Source organism: Notolabrus celidotus, chromosome 8 (assembly GCF_009762535.1).
Source record: "Notolabrus celidotus isolate fNotCel1 chromosome 8, fNotCel1.pri, whole genome shotgun sequence".
Classification (NCBI taxonomy): domain Eukaryota; kingdom Metazoa; phylum Chordata; class Actinopteri; order Labriformes; family Labridae; genus Notolabrus; species Notolabrus celidotus.
In genome coordinates, this window is record NC_048279.1 from 31098417 (window position 1) to 31122222 (window position 23806).

At 40.6% G+C, this 23806-nt stretch overlaps 2 protein-coding genes across 5 annotated transcripts in view; one reads left to right on the plus strand and one right to left on the minus strand.

The window, feature by feature from the left end:
* Positions 1 to 4186: 4186 nt before the first annotated feature.
* Positions 4187 to 23806, minus strand: part of LOC117817362 (LIM and calponin homology domains-containing protein 1-like) — a 128701-nt gene continuing 109081 nt past the window's right edge. For 2 of the 4 annotated variants that reach the window (XM_034690036.1, XM_034690034.1), the window contains 8 exons: positions 20664 to 20756; positions 20359 to 20523; positions 20148 to 20242; positions 18957 to 19118; positions 18138 to 18233; positions 17317 to 17425; positions 16677 to 16779; positions 4187 to 4631 (listed from right to left, as the gene is read on the minus strand). In XM_034690036.1, the coding sequence (XP_034545927.1) occupies positions 4525 to 4631; positions 16677 to 16779; positions 17317 to 17425; positions 18138 to 18233; positions 18957 to 19118; positions 20148 to 20242; positions 20359 to 20523; positions 20664 to 20756 (930 nt within the window). In that variant the 3' untranslated portion in view covers positions 4187 to 4524. Of the gene's footprint in view, positions 4632 to 13743; positions 15795 to 16676; positions 16780 to 17316; positions 17426 to 18137; positions 18234 to 18956; positions 19119 to 20147; positions 20243 to 20358; positions 20524 to 20663; positions 20757 to 23806 lie in introns of those variants that run through there. The other 2 variants (XM_034690038.1, XM_034690037.1) reach the window with 1 other exon arrangement.
* Positions 9062 to 11166, plus strand: phox2bb (paired like homeobox 2Bb). The gene is made up of 3 exons (XM_034690039.1): positions 9062 to 9302; positions 9955 to 10142; positions 10558 to 11166. Exons 1-3 carry the CDS (start codon positions 9062 to 9064, stop codon positions 10984 to 10986), a joined length of 858 nt encoding a protein of 285 aa, XP_034545930.1. The 3' UTR covers positions 10987 to 11166.

A 23806-nucleotide genomic window follows, 5' to 3' on the forward strand; every position in this document is an offset into this window, starting at 1 on the left:
AAATCAAGAGCTCATAGTAGCGTTGATATGAACATAGAAAATCTCTCTGATGCTCTGATGTGATCCAGTTGATGAACGTTGACATTTGTGGCTGTTGTTGAGCTTTTATTAATAATAAAAGTGACTTGTTTTCAGATATTAAGCAGAAAACACAAGATAATACTTTCACAAATGATTTGTATGTTGAAAAAATCAGGTCTGTTGGTCCTGTTAAGTGGAGTTAATGTATTTAGGGTGAGATAATGATAAAAACTACAATACTTACTCTGCAAAACATAACCGTTTATAAGGAGATGAAATCTGTAGAGGGGTAACTTAATAGATGGACATTAGTAAAACAAGTCTGCTGTTCAAACTTCAGAGAGCTTTCTTTTTTTATGCACCAAAACTGTGGAACTGCAATATTACCATTATGACCATTGTTTTAGCATCATTTTTATTCATTTTATTTTATTCCCTTATTCTATCGTTTATTTATTTTCATTTTATTACATTTATTTTTCTGGTATTTATCTGATTTTATTTCAAAGTATTTTATTTCTAAGTTTTTCTTTTATTTTTAGGTATTTCATATCACATTCCATAATCTTGTTTTATCATTTTATCTACTGCTGTTGTTTTCTGTCTGTTCTTTTGTGAAGCACTTTGCGCTGCATGCTTGAATGTATAAAAGTTGCTATATAAATAAAAATGAGTTGAGAGTTGAGACCCAAGCAACTTTGATTTCTACCTGAATATTGTAGAAATTTTCAAATTTTAAACATTAAGTTAAAGATGTTATAAAACATTTCCACATTCAAATCTTTAACAACAACCAGACCTTTGTTGTATATTTTGTAAAGTTCTTTACTTGCATTATTGTAAGAGTTTCCATCAAAGTTCAAACCCAGAGGCCTGTGGCATTCGTTCAGGGAACTGTTGCTTCTCAGCCGGTGACAGATCTTCTGGGAAAATGATAAAGCACATAACATAAGACAGAGAATGCTGGAGGAAGTCTGCAAACTGTTACACTATAGTCACCATAACTTCAGCTTTTTCAGTGTGAACTGATATGAACTGAATAAACATGAAGGTGAACAGAACATAACTACATTACCTTACCTGATTCATTTTGAGTGGAGCAGTGGAAGTTCAACGTGTCATCAAACTACCTCTTTTTGATTGTTTTGACTCCTGGCAGTAGAAGTTACACACTGTAGCTTAACGACTGTCTTACACACAGGTGATCATCCAGAAAAGGCCAGGGGTGGCATGGGCCCCCTTTGGAATCTGAAGATCCCAAACTATAATTGGCTATTTGACTTTTCAAGGGCGTGACTTTTGTTTACATCAACTATTTGGGCTGTGTTGCAACAGGCTCCTGGTAGTTTTCTTTGCTTTTCAATGTGAACACATTCACTTCCAAAGACGGACACTTACTGGATGAATCAGTCCATCAAAAATGGCCAATGTTATTAGAAAGGGTTTGGTACAGTTTGCCAATAAATGTGGAGTTTTCTTACATTCTTCAGTACTTTAAATTGTTCATTTAGACTTAGATCTTCTTTTTAAGTCCTTAATCATTAAAGCTGAGAACCTGTAAATGTTGTCTGGCTGTAATACTGAAATACTATTTATATTTTATCATGCCATCTACTAATTATCTTATTAGATCAGTTTTAATAAAAGTGCTCCCCCAACCTGTTAAAGTGTGTGTTCACAAACGTCTGCTACTCAAACACACACCTGAAGCATCCCCCTCTTTATTTACACCCTGCCTCTTGTTGTTGTTTCTCACCTGTGATCAGCCATACGTTTTATTAAAGCGCCCAATATGACAACTTTCATTGCATTAACACACTATAGGTCATCTGCATGTGGGCAAGGCTTCTTACTGATGTAACAACAGATTGTTGGATATAAAGAAAAATGTAAAAAATGTTGGCTGAAAAGATATTTGTCTATGTGTGGGAAACAATAGATACCATAAAGTAGTAGTTAAAATAGATATGATTGGTGGCGACAGATAAGGTGAATAGATCAATTTATTCTAGTGCGAGTGTTCACACATAAATGGCACCCCTCTAAAAATGAGTCCATGATTGGGCCACCCCAAAAGTGTCTGCACACACCCCTGCTCACTCCATCCTTACAGTAATGCTCATGGGGTTCTTGTAGGCTACTTATTACATAGATCACAGGGTTTCTCTAAGTTGCAAAGTCTGTTTCTGCATGATTTTGACTGATTATGTGACTCATATTTTATATGAATTATTTGGTTATATGTTGTTTCATGTGTTTTCATTGTTAGATTTTATGTTGTTTTAATTTCTTTAATGTTCTTTTGACGGAAAGAGCTTTAAACTCTGAGGGTTTCACTTAGTAAAGCAAATATCTTAACCCTTATATAAACAGTATGGACCTCTGCTTAAAGTTTGGTACAGCCAGATTAGGTTATGGCTTAACACTAAAAAAGGATAACACATGTGAATGTTGTCCAACTGAGACAGATTCAACATACAGTGTGAGTCTGTGGATAACATCTGCCGAGAAGAGGACTAATAATAAAACACAAGTAACATGATCCTAAGAGTGTGTGGGAAGAAACAGAGCATTTAGACGCTGCCCCACTTAAGACAAAAGTATCTAATTCACAGTGTTGAATATTGAAGCTGATTTAAAAGAGCTTCTGAAAGTTTCACTGTATGACATTTTCATGCAAACAAAGCCTCTCTTTCTCTCAGACTGATGTCTTCATTCATTCATTCATTCATTGTAGCTGGACTTCCAGGTGTGTCTGAAACAACACAGGGCTGAGTGTCCTGTTGTCCTGCTTGTTAGGATCATTCAACCCTGCCTCGTTGGGACTCTTTTGACTATATGGAAATAATAATTCATATGACCCCTGATGGGTTATGCAGATGGCTGCTGGGGGCCAAACACAGAGTCTGATGTACTGGTGAGGCCACGTGTTTAGTCATAACACATCAAAAGAATATGAGATGAGAGAAGGAGGGTGCACGAGGCGAGACAAATTAGCAGCTTTAGAAATTGATAGCAGGTGTTTACATGTGCTATATTTTGCATATTATAATGTGGAGGCAGGGGGGGTGTAATAAAGCTTACAAAGCGTTGTATAATAATCAATATAATTCACAATGACCTTGACGTTTTATGATGGATAGGGAGACACGGCCTACTGTAATTGCTGCCCACTCCTCCCTCCCTGCTTCCTTTAACGCCTCCGCTCCTACAGGCTAAATCTCCCTCTGCTTTTTTTCCTCTCTGACATTAAGAATCGCTCCATCATCCTCGATGCGCCGCCTTGTCGCCTGCCGCTCAGATGACCATTAATCGCTTAATTCCAGTAAACCTACGTGCGCACAAAAGAGCGCTGTCTGCCGCTTAATGCATGTGTGATTAAGCTTTTAGGGCCGCACACACGGCATTATTAGCCAGCAGGTCCTTGTATAGAGGGCCAAATGCCTTCAGGGGGCCCGAGGGTGGGTGTGGAGAGGGAAGGGAGGAGGGGAAGGGGGCGAGTTAATGACACTGACCCTCACTTCCCCAACAGCTATTCAATTCAACAATAATAACGGGTCACGCAGCTGATTTATGAGGCTGGGGCTAATAATTGTCAATTGCTAATGCGAGAGTGGGGAGGGGGGGCAATGGCAGTAGACTTTGCTAAATAAAATATGCCTTGACCCCAAAGGGGGAGGCCAAAAAAGGGAAAAATTGACAGATGATTTTTCACATGTACCCCCTCCTTCTCTTTCTCTAAAGCATGTTACCTCTGCTACTCACCACTGCACTATTATCATATTATTTTAGCCTGTACATATTTGGCGTGCCTACTTGTTGTTCTTTTCTATTTATAAATTTATGTAAATATTTTTATTTTTATTTGTATGTCTTATTCTTATGCCTTGTACAAAGAGAGCACAGTTTACCAAAGCCAAATTCCTTGTGTGTTCAAGCATACTTGGCCAATAAAGCTGATTCTGATTCTGATGTTGCAGCTTAACTATACGCAGTGTGTTTGGTGTTTGTGCATTAAAACATTTAGAAAGAGGCAGCAGCAGCAGCAGCAGCAGCAGAAACATCCAGTCCAGACCCAGGCCTGCATGCTCCGTCCACCCCTCCACCCTCCTGCATGGCTGCAATAAATTAATAACAAGCAAACAATGTGTCGTGGAGAGGCGGATTCAATTACTAAGTTTATTTACAGGGAAAATCTCATGAAGGCCATTGACCAACGTTAAACAGCGCGGGATGAAACGATGACAAGAGCCCCGATAAGAATTTAATTCCATCTCATTTCAGACGATTTTATGAATCAAATTCTTGAACACTGGCAAGAGATTTAATGATCACATCTTTGCGAAATCTTATTTCAGAACCGGTCGATGGCATTTCTCTGCGTTAATGTCGACTTAGAGGTTGGAGTAATTTAGTAATTGATTCTTTGCCTGGCTCGCGCTCGTGCCAAGGCCGCGTTTGAGGGTAATATGTTTCCTAATCTTATCCCTCGGAATAAGATTTTTATGTTAATCCACTGGCTGCTCTCTTGGTCACTCGGGAAGCGCAGATAAAGGGCTCAGAGAGGCCAGAGGAGACGAGCTGTGCCGTGCAGGAGCTGGCTACAGTATCTGGAAGATAAAGAGAGGAGTTAGTGAGAGATAAGAGGGAGATATCACACACAGAAGACCAACATGAGAAAGACATATTCACCTCTTTTCAGTGTGGAGAATATGTGGATGAAATAGTGGACAAATTCATTTTACTCAGAAAACAGAATCCAACTTAGACGTTTTAAATATCAGCATTGTTTGATCATGCATTACACTGATATGGAAATTGAATTGTTATAAGTTATAAAGGTGAACTAAGTAAACTTGATGAAAATAAGACTATCCTTCTCTAAATCCTTGCCCTTCATCGTCAATGCTCACAGCGTCTTGAAATCTGCACCACAGACAGAAGAAAGACGCATCCGGTGAAAACACGTCAAAAACGTCCCCTAACATAACACGAGTCTGCAGGCAGCAGGCTGCACTGAAGGCTTTGTTGTGGACGTTTTTTTTTCTGCCGTAGACACAGAGAGAAGACACCAGGTCATAATTGAATTTTCCTCTTCTCCAGATGTCACTTTCCATCTGTGCGCCTTGAAACGTGATGCGCTTTTTACGCACAGGCCAGAAACACCTTTAACTCACTTTTGACTTTTTTTTCTCCTTTTTCTCGTGTTAACTTGTTTTCTCGCGTGTAACTAAAAATACACATAGATAATAAAACAGGTCAAAGCATCAATAAATTGTGATTATTAATCTGTTGTGGGTGATGGTTACGTTTTGGAGAAACGTCACTTATCAGCTTTAATCTGGATATTTTCACGCATTCTGCAGGTGACTCTGAGCCCCCACGTTTACCCACCCTGACCTGTCTGTCAAATTGAGACATCAGACTAAATTGCCAGGAGAGCATCTCCAAAATGAATTTTTTATCCGCCCCTCCCCTGCAACACGCGGCCTTATTAATAAGCGTTTTGATAAGCGCAGGATTTCCTCAGGCGGAGGAGTGAGACATTGGAGGTGAAATGTGACAGTGGGACCCTCCCATCGCGCTCTCCCTCTCTTTATCCTCATCTGATTCTTTGCCTTTTCGGGGGAGTGGATCCATCCAATCCATCCAGAGACAATGGCATTTTGTTCCTCTTTTTGTCCCTCCTGTCGACCCGCATTCCGATATTGCTGAGCAACGATAGTGCGCACTAAATGGAGAGGAGTTCCTCCTGCATCCCGCCTATTGTCCGGCACTTGCCAGGGGAGTTTAGGGTCTCGCTCACATCGCATTTTGCTGATTTATTTAAGTGAAGGCGTATGGTTGCAGCCCTTTATTTGCCTCATAATTACGAATTAACAACCGCTTAACGTGAATTAAAGCCTCATTATGTTACTGTAAATCACCGTTTGGTGCAACCTGCAGCCACCAGGCCTCTTTAGCAGCATGCCTGCAGGTTTTACATCCCTCACAAGCTTTCAGAAATCCTTTAAATTTACTCTGACTGCAGAGTTTGGCTGTTTTGATTGAATGTAATCGCATCCAAATCTCAAGCTGTGGCCCCTCATCTCGGTCGAACCAGCTGAAAGAATTAAAAGATGTTGAAACTATCAAAGAGGAGGCGTTTCAATGGCTGGTGGAGGCTGGTGGATGGACTATAGAGCAGAAGAATAAAGAGCTGCTTCAGTGAAAGAAAGCGATGGCTAAAAGCTATAATTGTATTTGCCTCGGCGAAATATCAGAAAAGACTTCTCGTTTCTTTGAGCGTTATTAGATTAATTCCCAGAGATGGTTTCTTTTCTCGCTGCCAGACGCGTGGAGGGAGGACGGTGAACCATTTGGCTCTTTGGTTTCAATAATCAAATTAACCATTTGGTACAACTTTTGGGTCCCAGCTCGTGTGTAGAAAGGGGAAAATAAAAAGAGAAAACATTTACATAACAGGCACCGGGTTGTGTCAAGAAAGAATTAACTTTTCTTTTTTTTGGCTCTCGTTGATGTGAAAAGAAAACGTGCAGGAGAGAAAAGGAAGAAACACACAGCGACACGTCAGCGATTGTGGAGAAAAATAATTGATGGTAAAAGGGTGCGGGTCTTCTCTTATTCTAACTGATAATAAAGAAGCTGCACCTTGCAGCCTGGAGAAGAAGGGTCAAAACGTTCTGTGTATAAAGACATCTAGAGACATATTCAACCTCAAATTCTCATGAATTCTACTTTCTTTATTAAACATTTAAAGACAGTCTTCAAAATAAATAAATCAGATGGTTTCTTACAATTTTATTGACAAAAATGTTTATTTGAAAAGTTATCTGAACTGAAATTTATTCTTCATGATAAAATTACATATAACACCTCAGATTCTGACCTTTGAAATTCAGAGGTCCATGAACATTTTTATCCTGATATTATTTAAAAATAAATTATATATATATATTTTTTGAAATTGTCCTGCCTTCCATGATTAATATAATACCCAAGACCAATTTTATGGTGGATACAATGTAATTTTAAAAAACCCAAAAAAAACACTAGATCTGTTATAATGCTGTAAAAAAATCTAACACGCTCTGAGACAATGTTTCTAATACCCAGTGTCCTCTGCTCACTGATCTTTAGACACACTCAGTCCCTGCAGGATTGTTAAGAGAATATTATAATGATATTTCAGAGCAGAATCTCACTGATCAATAGCTAAAACATGGCTGCTGATGGACGAATTCAAACAGCAAACACTCATCTGCTAAATCGAATTGCTGCACCAGAATCCCTGTGTTTGTGTTTGATAATTTGGAGGAGGAAAAAGGCGCAGCCTCAGCCAGGACTTGAACTCTGTCCACTGAGGAAAAAAAAAAGCAGAAACACACAGAGTGTGTAAGCGCCATACAAAACGGTTCACCTTATTACACAAACCGAATTAAGCACTCAGCCAATATTGTGAGCCTGAGAGGTCCGATGACTGCCTCCCAGTTCGTTACTTTCATTAGAAAGATGTTATTTGCCAAATAAACGAAATAATGAAAGTAATAAAGACAATTACAAACTCATTTGAATCATAAAAACACACCAGGAAGTTTAGCACAGATGATGCTGCAGCAGAGAGAGGGGAGAATCAGGAAAAAGAGCCTTTATTTGGCAAATAAGGGCAGTGAAGATTAAATATGAAATAGTAAATCCGTTTATTGCTGTGCGTAAAATACGATGAAGTGTGTTTTAAACCCATTTAGACAAGTTCAAACATTTATTTACTTTATTTATATTTGCTGCACGTTCCTTAGAAATACATTTTTAGAGTGACATTAAGTTCTGGATCATTTATAACAATAAAATAAAAAGAACAACCAGTGAGAAAATGCAAGAAAATAAGGCAAAAAGTGTTTGTGAGTGGTGCATTCACGTTTAAGGGTTTAAAAAAACACCTGAACGATCCTTTATGTTTTCATTCTAGTCATGTCATTCCAATTTATTTAATTTTTCTCTTTAAAAAAAAATGATGGGAAATTTTCCAGAGGAACAAGAGGGTGATCTGGAGCGCGTAAAAGCTTATTAGAGTCGTTTTCTTGATATTAGTATTAGGAACAAAGCAGAATAATAAAGCCATATAGGATGCAAAAACCATGACTGATACACGAGAACAATGGATTTTTTTCTGTACTGCTCTGTGATATTTTAAAGTGCAAAGATTCTCCTTTAAAGGCAGAACTATTCGTTATATATCTGCACAAGCCCTGCATGTTATTCTGCCTCAGTGCAGGAGATCAGAGTAAAAAATCCTGGAGAAAACAGCCTGAGCAGACGGGCAGAGAGAGGAGGCAGAGGGGGAATACTATGTGAAATCCTGCCCAAGGTATACGGTCGCTTAAAAGGCTTAAAAGCTTGGAGAAAATTGGATCAGGGAGAATCGTCACCCAACTTTCATTATTTCCAAGTGGTGTGATTGAATTAAAGGGCAAGATGGTGGTTGGAGAGGAGTGGGGTGGATGGGTGGAGGGGTAGTGGTGGTGGTGGAGGGCTGCGTAATGGCGTGGTATTAAATTCTAATTAGAGATGCAGGGGATCAATGATAGGGAGGTTGGACAGCCCGGGCCCCCAGTGCCAGCCCAATAGACTGATGAGTTATTGTCATGTAAAAAAGCGCTAGCAATAAGACCAAACGCTTTGCTATTGTCCAAGCGGAAAGAGCCAAGTTTATTATGAGGACTATATGCTCTAGAGACCTCGGGCTAGGCGGCTCTTAGGGGGCTTTTCATAAAACAGGGCTAGGTTCCTATAAAGGAGGCCAGTTTTGGAGCAGGCGCTGAGCAGTGAACATCTACCCACCGTCCAGCCTCTTTCCAAACCAGTTCAAACCAAACAAGTCCTCTCTACCCCCCCAGTTCAGACCGCGCGTCCTCCTCCGTTTGGTTTCGATTGTTTTTTTTACTTTCTAACCCAATTTTTTTTGGGGTGCAGTTTTTATTTGTCATCTTTATTTTTTTTGCGGGAAGTGCAGCTTTCTAACTCCACCGAGCCTTCTCAAATGTATAAAATGGAGTATTCTTACCTAAATTCCTCTGCCTACGAGTCATGTATGGCCGGGATGGACACCTCGAGCTTGGCATCGGCCTATGCGGACTTCAGTTCGTGCAGTCAAGCCAGCGGGTTTCAGTACAATCCCATCAGGACCACTTTCGGGGCCACCTCCGGCTGTCCGTCCCTCACGCCGGGCTCCTGCAGCCTGGGGACCCTGCGGGACCACCAGAGCAGCCCGTACGCCGCAGGTAAGCAAGCAGCAGCGGCTCCGGAGCCTCAACACGCTGTATTATAGGACGTCTTGATTGCATTTGAAAATGGAAATGTGTTTAGTATTTACCAAACGAAATTTGCTTACACAAATGAAAGAATTTATCACGTTAGAAGCGATTGCAGGCAAGAGGTAATTCGGTTACGGGGTTATACTATCCCAGTCACACCCAAAACCGCCAACAGAATTATCTTAAGCTGCCAAAATGATCGGCATAATTTATTTACTTTGCGATGAGACATAAAGCTTCGAAAATAATTAGATAACCAAAGAGTAAAGCTCATTATTGACACCGAATTGGAGTTACAGTAGCAACACGCGGGGCGGATGGGAACATTATGACAAGTTTTCAAACTTGAGCCTCAATCTGAGGAGCAACAATTAGTTTAACATTACAATTAACCGCATCACAGGTCAGCAGCGTTATCAATTCTGAAGTGATTCACAGGTAATCAGAGGCTTAATACAATTGAAAGCTTTCGCCCAGCATCCTTAACTGGATTTTATACAAAATATCGAATTTGACTTCACTTCTATCTGACAACATCACAATTACACACACTCATATCCCTCTCCTGCACAGATGAGACCACTGCACATCTAACGGTGCCTTTTTATTCCCTCCACAGTTCCCTACAAACTCTTCACGGATCACGGTGGACTGAACGAGAAGAGGAAGCAGAGGCGCATCCGGACCACGTTCACCAGCGCCCAGCTCAAGGAGCTTGAGAGGGTTTTTGCTGAAACGCACTACCCGGATATCTACACCAGAGAGGAGCTGGCACTCAAAATCGATCTGACTGAAGCCAGAGTGCAGGTACACAGACAAAGAGGCAGCCTGCTGCATTACACGATATGCACAATTACGCACGATTGGATCCATGATCCAAATAAAAACCTTTTTGACACAGTGCGTCTCATTTGAAATAAAACTTTGAACTGATGATCCACTGGCCCAAAACTGCTGGTACCATATCTTTCCAGTATTAATACTCAAATATAGAGATGTCTTCATGGTTACTTTAAGACACCTAAACTTCAGTTGCAGCAAAAGCTAAATGATAAAATGTTTTTCCACTAAAACTGTGCAACATGACTTTTTGGTCACGACATGTTTGTATAATGGAGGAAGATGCCTCGTTTAACATTATCAGTGACTGATTATTTTGGAAGCAAACCAACTATCTGTGTTGGTTTAGCTTTGGTTCTAACACCCTTTCTCCATTTTCCAGGTGTGGTTCCAAAACCGACGTGCCAAGTTCCGCAAGCAGGAGCGCGCAGCTGCAGCAGCCGCAGCCGCAGCCAAGTCCAATTCCGGGAAGAAACAAGACTCCAGAGATGAAGACATCAAAGATACCAAATCTACCGATCCAGACAGCACAGGAGGACCGGGCCCGAACCCCATCCCCACTTCCAACTGCGGAGGACCGAGCCCCACCGGAGGCCAGGTCAACAACAGCGGAAACGGACAGGTGGACCAGGTGAAGAGCTCAGTGTCCTCCGGCATGGGCGTGACAGCACCGAGCCAAGGCTGGGCCACCGCCCCGGGAACCATCACTTCTATCCCGGACTCATTGGGCGGGCCGTTCGCCAGCGTACTGTCGTCTTTGCAAAGACAGAACGGAGCCAAAGCGACGTTAGTAAAGACCAGCATGTTCTAATGCAGCTCCACAGAGGAGGAGGAAGAGCAGGGCAGAGGAAGAGAGAGGCTTCCTCGTGCTCCGGAGACTGAAAAGCAATTTCCCCGAGACAGACTAAAGGACAATAAAACGCAGTAAAAAAGAAGAAGAAGACAACTCTCTTATTTTATTTCTTTTGCCTTGCGCAGTTTCTTGTGGTCAGTGGACACTTAGCTGTGAAAATATTCATCTTGACAAGTCAGACTTGCAGATTTTTTTCCCCATAAAGCAAGAGCAAGTTGTTTGAATATCACATGACTGAAATCATGAAACATGGTATCATATTAATGTACCTATTTCAACAATATGACACTTTTTATGCGTAAATCCAGATCACAGGAAATGTCACACAAAACAATAAAAGAAAAACTATTTAAAAAAAAAAAAAGAGGCAAATTAAAGAGTGACTATCTCTAAGTGACTTGTTAAGATGAACTTTTTTTCTGCCAAATTACAGAGCAAACACACACGCACGCCTGCGCACTGGAAATGCGTCGTGCCATCAGTGCGTAAAAGGAGCCTTGTTAAGCCCCATTAAATGTCAGAGTTCAACAGCTGCTTTGTCTGGTGGAGAGACGTTTAAAATCCACGAATGAGGACGCTTTCTCACAAACCCCACGCTGTGACTCTACAAACTATCCAACCTAACGCAGACGCATTCCGCTTTTCTGTTCTCTGTAGACACGACCTGCCTCTTACAGCTGTGTGTTTTTGTTTCCAGGGCTGCTGAGAGTTTAGTTTCTTTAAATTATCGATATAAAAACACAATTATTTCCTCGAAGAAAAAAAGGCACAAACTACTGCAATGTTCACCTCTGACAGGAAATCTGTATGTTTTGTGTGTCTTTCTACGGCAGTGTTTTTGTGGCTCAAACTGTATAGTGTTAATACGTATTCTTGTCTCCTATAGTTGATCCATAGGCCATACTCCCTCGTAGATCGATCATACAAGTCTTTTTGATGTTTTACAAAGTTCCCTCGGAAGAATTTATTTTGGGTATAAAAAGGGAATGGATGCAAACATTGTATTTATTTCGATATAATTTGCATGTTGTCTCTTTGTCTGATTTTATGATGATTTCTCTTCCATTGTGTGAGCATTATGTAACATGTTTTTGTCCCGGATCTGAAAGTTATTTATATGTAGGTAATGAATGCTTATATTTAAGAAGGAAATATTTCTACATGTGCACATAGTTTTCCAGGTGTACCATTGAAATGGTTGTTGATGATAAAAAACAAATAGTCCAAGTTGCTTTGTCATGTTTTCTTTTGGTAAATAAGGAAAACCACATTTTTTAATAATACAAATCAAACGTCTTAAGATCGAGATATTTTTAAAATGTTGTTTCTCTATGACGGTGAAGAGATTGGAAGGTTCAGCACCACGGACAGCACCACAGCGCTTCACAAGTCATCGAAAATTCAATATTTAAATCACTTAAAAGTCTTCAATATGTGCATTTCGATTAATTTGACTTCTCCTAATTTCAATACTCATATTCAGAATTTATAGTAAGTCTTTTCAAATCAAACAGAATAAAAAATGCTCCAGAAATGCAAGAAAATGTGACTGCACTGGAGAACAAATGGGATTCATCCGACCTGAATTTCAAACAAATACTGTTACACCTTTGTGCAGTATTTTAAATATTTCATGTCAGTGAAAAATACATTTAAAATCTTTACATCGGACTACTTTTGACTTTTGATGTTGACTTTCTTTATGAGGAAATGCCCAAGCAAGGTGATTGTGTGGTAGTGGATGATGGACTACAAGAAGAAAGAGAGGGATAGTTAACCTAAATATTGACATAACATTTGAGACTTTTTTTTCCTTCTTTTATAAGATACTGTCACAGATCTGTGGGTTCACAGTTTAGGATTTAAGCTCCCACACTTTATATGAAAGTAATTATAGTAAAATTAAACCCTACAGATTGCTGTTAGGTGATTCAGCGGCCTCAACCCTGACTGGTCTGTGCACCTGAACTTCATTCTTAGCTGTGTATTTTTTGTAGCGATATTTTAGACTGATCAGTTTTTGTTCTTTCATATGAGATCTGATTAAATTGGTAAACAAAGCAAGACAGGAGGAGAGAGGGCAGAGATGCAAGTAACGCTATTGAAGAACTGAAAATGAGACTTTAAAACTGGAGTGTAGGTGTGGAGCTAAAGGAGTCTTTAATGTTAAATAAAATACTTACATTAAATGAAGTAAAGTGTGATGTGAGTGAAGGCTGCAACCTTTGTGTCTGCAGTAAATAATGCTACTATACTCTATTCTTTTTACTGCAAAAAGTCAAAGTATTGTTGTTTCTGATACTTTAATTTTTCACTTTAGGTTTTTATATAACTTGTTCTTCGTGTTACTTTAAATCTTTCAGCTGGTGCATTATCTTAAAGCAAATAATAACAGATTAAAGCCCAGTTCAAATGATCTGACACTCTTGTTATCAAACATCTTAGAATAATGTGAAAGTATAAATCAAAATTTGAGGTACACAAACCGAGGGAGTAAACTCTTCTTGAGTAAGAAACAGATGACGGCAACACATCTCTATCCGTACAAAAACACCGACTTATGGTTTGTTATTTAGCTCATGATGCGCTTAAGAGGAAGCCGATCAGGCCACAGAATCAAATGTGTTAAGGTCTCATTTTCTTTGTTTCTTTCATCAGTTTAAATAATTCAGCTCATGCGTCATCTTCCTGCACAAATAAGAGACAACAGCCCAGTTTGAATGTATAACATTTTATTTATAAACATACAGTATGCTATAAATGCCATTGCATTTAAACATCAAATGTATCTATATTTCGGATAGTGTTCAGGTGAATATTACAATAAATACAGAACAGACATAAAAGGTTTCATTCCCCAACTATCCTGTTAAGAAGACCGTCTGGATATAGAGCTCCGTCTCAAAGATCCCGCTATAAGAGACTCAGCTGAGATTTATTTAAGAACTAAATGAGGATAAAAAATAAAAATACACAATCGGAACAGAAGCTTAAAAATACTGTAGATCAGAGAAATGAACCCAGAGGAGAAGCTTTGCTAAAGGAGGAGGAAGAGGCTGCTAGTTTGCTTTCATACAGCAAATCATTTGGTTTTAGGCTTAACGTGCATTTTTTTTTTTTAAACATCCACGATACATAACCAATCTCTCTTACGAGTTCAAAAGAAAGAAAAAAAAAGAGGCAAGTGAGTTCAATGTGCAGATGGCAGCACGGATCTGTAGTTCTCATCCAACCCGATATTGCACAAGTGCAACTGCTGCTGGTAAGTTTGTTCATATTACCTCTGCGGCTTCACTGGTTGTAACATGTACTGTCGATGTTTGTCTTTTTTAATCTTTAGAAATGAATCCTACCACGGAGCATATATCAAAATTACCTCATTAATAGCTTACAGAATCTATTTCGCTCTAGAATAAAACATTCAAAGTTAAATCAATGGTTTCCCCCGGCCTGATGATAACATACTCTTTATTTCTCCAAATAGACAACAAGTGTGTTCCTCCGACCTGCTTGTTTCTGTCACTGCAAAGCTCTGAGAAAATCACAGACAGGGGAAAGTAAAGGGTGATTCTTATGTCAAATAAAAGAAGTGCTTATCCACTGAAGTAAAGCGTGATGTCAGGGAGGGCCGCAGCGTGTGTGTCTGCAGTTTAAGAGTTCAAATTTGGCCAAAATCCCTCCCTACACCTTCAACAAAAAAAGAAAGAAAAGAAGAAAGAAACACCAAACAGCTGGTGTTTGTTTTCATTCCTGCATCACCTTGCTTTTCCTCTAAGGCACATTGAAGTCCTGACTTTCCGAGCTGAGCGAGGAGCAACCCGCTGTGACCCGAAAACCACAGACACAGCTCACGAGTCTTGTTATTGCCCTAATGATGAAACTACATCCATAATATGTGTGTAAATAAGAAGCTGATTTATTAAAGAGCACATGAGAGAGAGGACACGGGAGGTCACTGTGAAGAACCGGGAGATGGGATAATTGTAAGTAGTGTCTTTTAAATCAAAAAGAGGGTTTAGAGTGACCTTTGAAGCACTTTATTTAGTTTGTTTGTTTGTATTTAGTAGTTTATGTCTGTGAGGGGGCGTTGATTACTGTTTGTAGATCCAGCCTGTTATTAGAAACTAAAAAGATCCAGTCTGAGCTGCCTCACCACATGTCCAGTTTTCACTCCAGTTCTTTATTTTGATCACTACTCAATAAGAAAATCTTTCTTCATGATAAAAAAGTGATTCCTTTGATATACTGCATTTCCATTATATGGAATTTGAAGGTAAATGTTTGATCCAACCAGAGAAATAGAATCGGATTCTTCTTGAAGGAGCCCTGAACACCACGTTTTGGTTCTGAGAGTCCACTCTGTACAGCCTACCTGTGTTCAATGCATGACGAGGATGTTATTGTGTTTCCAACAAGGCCCCACCCCAGAAGAGTCTCCCTCCTACTCACTCTCTGCACAATGAAACAGAGTCTGTGGTGGTGGTGGTGGTGGTGCATGGACCAATCAAATCCAGATTCCACTCACGTATTAGATGACATAAACACGAAGAATAGATATTTTTTTTCTTGAGACTGTCCCCAGATCCCCGTTTGCCTCCCCACCGTGATGAATCTTCATTGGTTATTGAACTGCAGAGGATGCAAAGATCCCGACACGCTGTGAAGGACATGATTTGCAGATAATCGGTTTTAAAAAGAGACGGGGGTTTCATCCGTGAACCTTGTGCTTTCTGTTGAGCGTCACAACGTGGTTGGTTGTCCGGCCGCTTGAAAGGAAGAAGAAAGAGAGAGAAAAGGAAACCCACAGTTTTTTAAAACCACAAGTGTTTGTTTGAGGGATTTTAAGGTCATGCTCATTCAGCTCTCATGAAAGACAATCTCTTAAATAGTGATAATGACTTCACCGGTCCTCTAACGCAGACTCTGATTTGATTTAGTGGTTTTCTGATCCTCATATATTAACAGCTGCTGGGAGCTTAGTGAGCTCTAACTTTGAAAAAACATGAACTTCTACTCTTCTACAGGTACGGAGAAAGACACGGAAAGTTAGTGCCGCCAGTTTCCTCCTGATGCAGCTTTAGATCCTTTCCTACATTCATCCCAGCCTCACTGTGTCTGACACTTCTTTATTAAAGCTGCACCGGGTCGAAGTTTCATATTAAAACACACTCGTCTTATCACGCACACAGCAGGGCTGCAATAAAGAATGAAACCTTCGATATACACTGAAATTTCTTATCATGAAACAGTGCCAGCTTCACTTTGAAAACAATAAATCAAACAAACCTTTCTGTAGTTTTCTAACTGCTTTATGAACACTGTATTATGTGCTCGTTCTACCTTACTGAAAACTGCACTTATTCATCAGTGGAAATATGAAATATAGCCAACATCACCAAACAATAAGGAGCGACAACTCCTAACCCCATTTATAATTTTAGGGAGTGATTAATCGCTCTTATTTTGAGCTTTATGTAACAGAAAATGCTTTCTCCAGCAGTTGATTTGCTTTGAATCAGCTGAAAGAACCAGATCACATTCTTATTTCATTTATGTTTGAGATGGATGGGTGGAAACTTGGCCTAAAGACAGAAAAGTGAGAGCGAGAGGAGGATGAAGAGATGGAAGGGAGGGGTGCAGGGACTTACAGCGGGAGCGGATGTAGCACTGGTGGCAGTTGAGGAGGCCGTTTCGGATCCGGACGTCTGTCCCTGTGGTCGTGTCGCCTAACTGTCCCTTACACACCCCACACTGGAAAGAGAGAGAAATGGAGGAGGGAGTTCGTTATTATACATAATTTAATCATCAAGGAGAGTTTAGATACGATTTGTGACATTTGATAGTTTGTTATTTCATCCTTTGGGTGTATCTCAATGCTTTCTGACTTGCTCTCCCGGTCACTGACTCTCAAAGGCTGACTGTCTCATGATGCTCTTCTGAGTTTAAAATAAAGGTTTCCATGTTCACGGTAATGAGAATGTCGCCCGCTCGCTCACTGATGTGTTTCCACAAGTAACTTTATAACACAGAAACTTGTTGATACAGTTAAACAGGCTTTGAACACACAGACAGCACTCCTTCATCAGTTTATTGTTGGTTTGCTCTTTTCCAAATTTGATTTCTGATGTGAGGAAAAATACAGACTAACAACCCAACTTTTAAGGGACGATATTCTCATCATTCTCATGAGCTATCATTAATTGAATAAGAACTGAAAGAGAAAGGTTTGAAATCTGGACATGGAAAGAAAGTATGAGAATAAACGTGTTCGCTCTCTCCGTCACCGACCTTAAAGCACTGAATGTGGAAGTAGAGGCTGAGCGTCTCTATGATCATGGCCGCTCCTTTTCCTAACGGCTGCCCACAGCTGGAGCAGAGCTTCTTCCCGCTGACAGACCTACAGGAAACAGACGGACAGACAGAAAAACTTTGATACTTGACCTCTCTGTTTGAAGACGTTCAGTAGGACGAGTGTTGTTTCACCAGATTGGTGAGGAAAGGAGAGGAAATAAGGAGCTGTTTTCAATACAGAAAAATTAAATCAAACCACAACAGCTTGTTTAAAACCTTGATGTGGTTGCTCTGCACAGTAAACACTGACTTCTCTTAATCTACGTGTTGGGTAGCATCCCTCTCTGCCTTTCACTATCCTGGAAGAAGACTACAGTTAACATTATATTCAACATAATTTAATTTATGTGGTAATGTATATTTCCTCCCTGTGCCTTCAGACTTTCAGGGTGGCTCCTTCATGCTGCTCTCCTCTGTTCATCTGATAAGTTGTTGGTCTTTGCCATTGTTGTTTTTAAAAGGACCTTTAGATCAGTAACTTTCTAGTTGTCCCTGAACTCAACAGTCTGCATGCTAGCTTGTGATTGCGTGTGCCGATGTGCTTCTCACTGTAAAACAGGATGAAGAATCTAATTTAAAAGCTCTATATAAGCATTATTATTCTGACTGCATTCAGGGGCTCTGTGCTGCAGTGGTACATGTTATGAGATGGGTGGAATAACGCAGGCAGCAAGGTAGAAAATGACGATGCAGAAATGAGCAGCCCCCTCCATCCCTCCCTCCCTCCCCCTGCGTGCGGGCTGTTTGGGATGCGGTACCTGTTGGGTGCTGGAGGCAGTGTGTCTGGAGGTGGTGGACATGCTGCGGGGGGTTTGGATGGGCTGTGTCCCTTGTTATTATCAATGGGACCAATCCTGGAAATGGACAGCAACATGCAACATGAAGATGACTCACAACTGCTGTGACTCTCTATTGGCTGTTGGAGTCAGACTTGAACCAATCACAGCTAGAATAATGCAAATCCTCAAAATACTGCTTGGACCGAAACCTGTGTTTACTTTATTATCTTGAGTGCAGAGTTATATTTCTGATATGTCTTAAACATATGACTCTACAGACACTTTGCTTTTTACAGACAGTGATTTCTTCATGTGGAGGGGAGACAGTGGACGGGGAACAGATGCCACCTGCTGGTCAAACAGGTGAACTGGATGTGTTACTTTAAAATCTTCTCCCATCAAAGACCTGCTGCTTTGATCGTATGCATTTATAGATGGGTTGAAATGAGGATGCAGGGCCATCACAATCCTTTGACAGAGAGTTATTAAACCCAACAACTAACAGGAGGGAATCAAACAAGGTTTAGAGGTAGAGATTTAAACATATGTTGTGGTTTAATTCCCACTCACCTCTACTGAAAACACTGAACATGCTTATAAATATAAGTGCAGCTCATTATTTGTCACTCTTCTTTGTGAGTACACTGTTTTTGTGTTTTACACCTCAGATGGTTTAAGTTCAACCAGTGTGTTCTTAAATCCTTCCATATAAGAAAGTGATGGTTGTAAAAATGAAAGGGATTGAACTCTGGATCAAGAGAAAACACACAACCTCCTCTCACACACACACACACACACCTCCTGTCTCCTGCAGGCCGGCCGGGCTTGCCCCCGTCAGCTGTTGGTTGCTGTTGTTTCTTCACAGGAGTCGAGGATTTGGCAGACATCTGGGGAAGTTTTTGGCCGTTCTGCAGGTTGTGACTGAACGTTTCTGGCTGACTGTTGCTCTGGCTCACCGAGCTGAGGATCAGAAACATTTAGAGATCAAATCTCCTTGTGATGGAATTAGTATGTGTGTTTTTTTTTACAATAACTGAACACTTCCTGGATTCATCCCACTGAAATCCAAAGTATTGTATCTTGATGTATTCTTATTAACAAACAGGACTGAGATAAAAGCTGCTTATAAACAACATTGTGAACAAAGTATAGTGGAAGCAGATGCAGCACCAGTTTTAATAGATATACACTACCAGTCAAAAGTTTGAAAACACCCTCTCATTCAACATTTTTTATCTATTGTAATTATTTTAAAAAGTGTAGATTAATACTGATCATCAAAACTATGAAAGAACATATATGGAATTATTTAATTCACAAAATGTGTTAAACAAAGCAGAATATGTTTTATATTTTAGATTCTGTAAAGTAGCCCCCTTTTTCCTTCATGACAGCTTTGCACACTCTTGGTATTCTCTCAGTCTGCTTCATGAAGTGGTCTCCTGGAATGCTTTCTAATTAACATGAGCCTTGTCAAGAGCTCATTTGTAGAATGACTTGCCTTCTTAATGTGTTTGAGACCATCAGTTGTGTTGTTCAGAGGTAGGGTTAGTACACAATGGATATCCCTATTTGATTACTGTTGTAATCCAGATTATGGCAAAACCAGATTATTTCATAGTTTTGATGTCTTCAGTATTGATCTACAATGTTGAAAATGATTAAAATAAATGAAACCCATTGAATGAGAAGGTGTGTCCAAACTTTTGACTGGTAGTGTATGTGAAAAGGCATCATAGTCTCTGATCATGTAAAAAACTGATGCGCCTTTAATAATTCCCTGTGTCTGTGCAGGAGACCTAAACATCCAGAACATGACAACTTTGTCTTTCTCAGCTCTTCTGTGTTATTTCCCTCAAATGTTTAATTTTCTACATAGTATTCATACCCATAGTTCACATAACTAGTAAAACTGTGTTAGATTAAAGCCACATGAGGTATAGTTTCAGACCAGTGTTCCTCAAATACTCTCACAGATGGTTCACAAACCTCCTGGCTGTTTTCATGCTGTCGTCAGCAGTGCTGATGTCACTGGTCCTGTCATTTTCTCTTCTTCTCCACTCCACGCTCTCTGTGCTCCCCTTCTGTGAACCATTAAAAAGCAGGAGCACTTAGAACAACAACAAAAAAAAAACACTGGGCCCTCTCTTTTGTTATTCTAATGATCTAACAAACTATCCATAATCAATAAGCCATTCACCGACTGCCTCTCCAGAAGCTCCTGCTTGCGTTCCCAGTCCGCCAGCGAGCGGACGATGGTGTCCTGTGGGGCCGGGGTTGAGGACAGCTCCCCTCGGCTGGGAGAGGGCAGGGCAGAGGAGCGGGGAGTCAGAGGGGCCACAGTTTCCTCCAGGATTCTGCGCTCCTGTTGTGAGGGGAGAGCTGGGTGAGTTATCAATAATAACACATGGATAACACTGACTCATGGAGAACATGAACTTCTGGGTCTCAGATAACCTCAAACAAAAGACACATCGCAGGTACAACATGTACCCTCACACACACCTCCTCGTGATACTTCCTTTCCTCTTCTGCCACCTCCCTCTGTGCCTTCTCCCACTCCTCCTTCAGCTTCTCCTGCTCGCGCCGGTACTTCTCCTGTCACCATGGCAACAGACACATGACATACAGCAGAGAGCCTCAAACGAGAGCAAAGACTGAACGGCCTGCAGGTGGATGTTTAGCAGGAAAACAGAGATAATGCATGAACAGGGATCTGAGAGGCTTTTCAAAAGGCTAGTTTAAGCTGGTGAATCATGCTGTATCTCATCTCAGAAATGTCCATGTTGTATATCCTAATTATGAAACTTAAACAGAAGCCTTAACTCTGAAACATACTGTAGATAAATACAAAGTTGGGTCGGGTTACATTTTTGATGTGGCTAAACTCTTTTGCTTGATTTGATACTTGTGTGTGTGAGGGGTTCAAAGCAAGCAGAAGCTAACAGAAGCAGGCACTATAGAGCTTAGGTAAAGGTAGAGCATGCAGCTTGTTGAGCACAGGGTTCCTCTCCAATTTTCATTTAAAAAAAAGCTTGAAATGTTGAATAATTTCAGTTTGTTTTGATGTACATAACTTAAACACTGTTAGTGGTTTTGATTCAGATTATTCCAGACAAACACAAACTTTCTATTTCAAACATTTTCAGAATTGTGGAGGAACCCCCAGAAAAAGGCAAACTTCAAAGCTCAGAGATTCAGAGAGGAAATCAACGACAGCAGGACACACCACAGATTGAGGTCGAAGCAAGAAGGACGACACTGAATCAACCACGGAGAAAACAAGCACAATGATGCACCAGACATTCACCCATTTCAGCGCATCTCATCTCAAACTGTCCTGCAACAACCAGCAAGCAAAAGAATCTGCTCTGATCACTGCTGGCTTCAGATTTGTTCCTGTTTGTAATTACACTGCAGATGAGCGCAGCGCATCACAGATAACAATGAATACTTTCAATGTTTGAAGATATGTGGACCTGAGATGAACCTCTGATTGGCCGAGGAGAGAGAGAGGGGGGACTGGGCAGCAGCAACAGCAGCAACCTTGGACAAAGTCCTTATGAGTGTGCGTGTCTGTGGGCGTGCATGTGTGTGATCGTGTTTGTGCATGTTGGAGAGTAAGTGAGCTGAGAAAAAGCCAAAGTAAAGGTTCTTCCATAGCACACAACAACCCTCTAGTGGTCAGAGTGTGCATTGCAGTGGCTCAGGTGTGCTTTTGGAGGATATGATTGATAGAAAAAGGAACATTGAGGCAAGCTTTGCAAATAGCAATGGCACTCAGCTGATTGTGGGTTGTGCATCGTCTCTAATAAAACAGATTCTGTCACCCTGCATGGTCTGAATTAACTTGAACAGGAAGTGTTCCAGTGCATGGTTTATGATTGGAGGGAAATCTGGGCTGATTTTGCAAGGCAGGGAATTACTTTCATTATTTCAGTTGTAGACAAATCTTTCCCTCACTCTAAGCATCTCACTCACCAAAGGACGAGTTAGTAATGAAAATAAGCAACTAACATTGCGACTTCTTAAACTACAAACCATACGTGATGTGCCACAGAAGGCTGCGCAGCCTAAAAGCCAGAACAACAAGGCTAAGGTGTAGCTTCTTTCCAGAAGCTGTGAGACTTGTGAACTCTCGTTAGGTCTGTTCTCTGCACTTTACCACTGTGACTGCATGCACACATTAATGCACTTTCTCACTGGTTTTAAACTACATTTTTATATTTACTTACTGTAGGCTTGAGGTTATGTGTTTATATCTTTATTTGTAGAGTCTACTTTTAGCTTGTTATCTATTCTGTATGCTGCTGGACCTGAGCAATGTGTTTCGTTCCTTCATGTTTTTAAATGTGACTGAATGACAATAAAATGAACCTTGAACCTTTAATTTGAGGCAATTATGAGACTTTTTTCAAACTCTTAATCAACCAAAGTTGAAAATTACTGTCTTTAAACAAAAGCCACATTGTTTCTTTTGATCAGTTTGATTGATTTTAGTTGTCAGCCACAAAAACAAACATGAAGCTGCTGAGTGACAAATAATAGATCACTGTGTTGTGCCAGAATTTATTGTAATCATGGGCTAATAAAGCTGTAGCTGCTAATTGCAAAAGTCCATAGCTGAACTTGAAGGTCAGCTATGTGTTCGATTAACAGAGAGGCAATAAGTGAAAGGCATTCATGGATAAAGATTGAGCTTGCTTCAGCTGTCCATTTAAATGATTCTGTGTTATTCCCTGAAGTTATTTGACCCTATTTGCTTAATTCTGCTAAAGGGATCACATAATCCTCACAGCTCTGGTTCTTTGCTTTCAAATCTAGGCTGCATCAGAAACTGAACCTGTAACCTTGCAGACTCATGCGTCATGCTTCACTCTTTGAGGTAAACTGTGTACCTGCAGCATGCGCTCCTGCTCTTGCTGCCACCTTTCCTGACGCTTTCGCTCCTCATCTGGGTCCCAAGACCAGCGGTCAGCCCGCTTGGCCTGGGGCAACAACGGAACTGACACCTGATAGACCCCGACACACACACACACAAACACATCCAAAGACACACACACATCAACATGCACAAATACACACGACATACAGGTATTCATGCACACAATCACACAGACGAAACAACAAGGGCCGTTCACGCACAAACACAATCTCATCCAACCATGGAGCCAATACGGTCCCACACACACATGTTTCAGCACCAGTGTGCACACACACACACATCCACCACAGGAAAAGAAGAAGGGAAGGGAGGAGACAGAAATAGTTGATCTACCACAACAGCACTACTCCAATGCTAGCCAAAGGACTCCTACTAAGGAGAGAGAAGACAGAGAGAGAGACAGATGAGCTCAAAGGAAAACAGAAGCAGTCTCGGCCATTTTCTACAGCATCCTCATCTGGCATGCTACGTCACCAGCAGCTCTGTGTGTCCTGTGGTGTGTAGGAGCGCCTGGCAGAATGGACACTGTTCTCTAGGAAGGAAAGCTACCCTCAGAGAGTCTCTAAACTCTGAAACTGGTGCTCTAAAGCCTCATTAAGGGATTGTGAGATGTGAACTGCCTCATATTTAAAATACTGGATGTTTCTAAGAGCATTTATTTGACGAGGATGTAACATGTTTGATGCAAGAAGACCAAAATAAA

Coding starts and splice junctions, on each gene's coding strand:
- phox2bb (XM_034690039.1), top strand. CDS start 9,062: ATGTATAAAATGGAGTATTCTTACCTAAATTCCTCTGCCTACGAGTCA. Junction 9,303..9,954: donor GAGCAGCCCGTACGCCGCAG/GTAAGCAAGCAG, acceptor TTCCCTCCACAG/TTCCCTACAAACTCTTCACG. Junction 10,143..10,557: donor TGACTGAAGCCAGAGTGCAG/GTACACAGACAA, acceptor TCCATTTTCCAG/GTGTGGTTCCAAAACCGACG.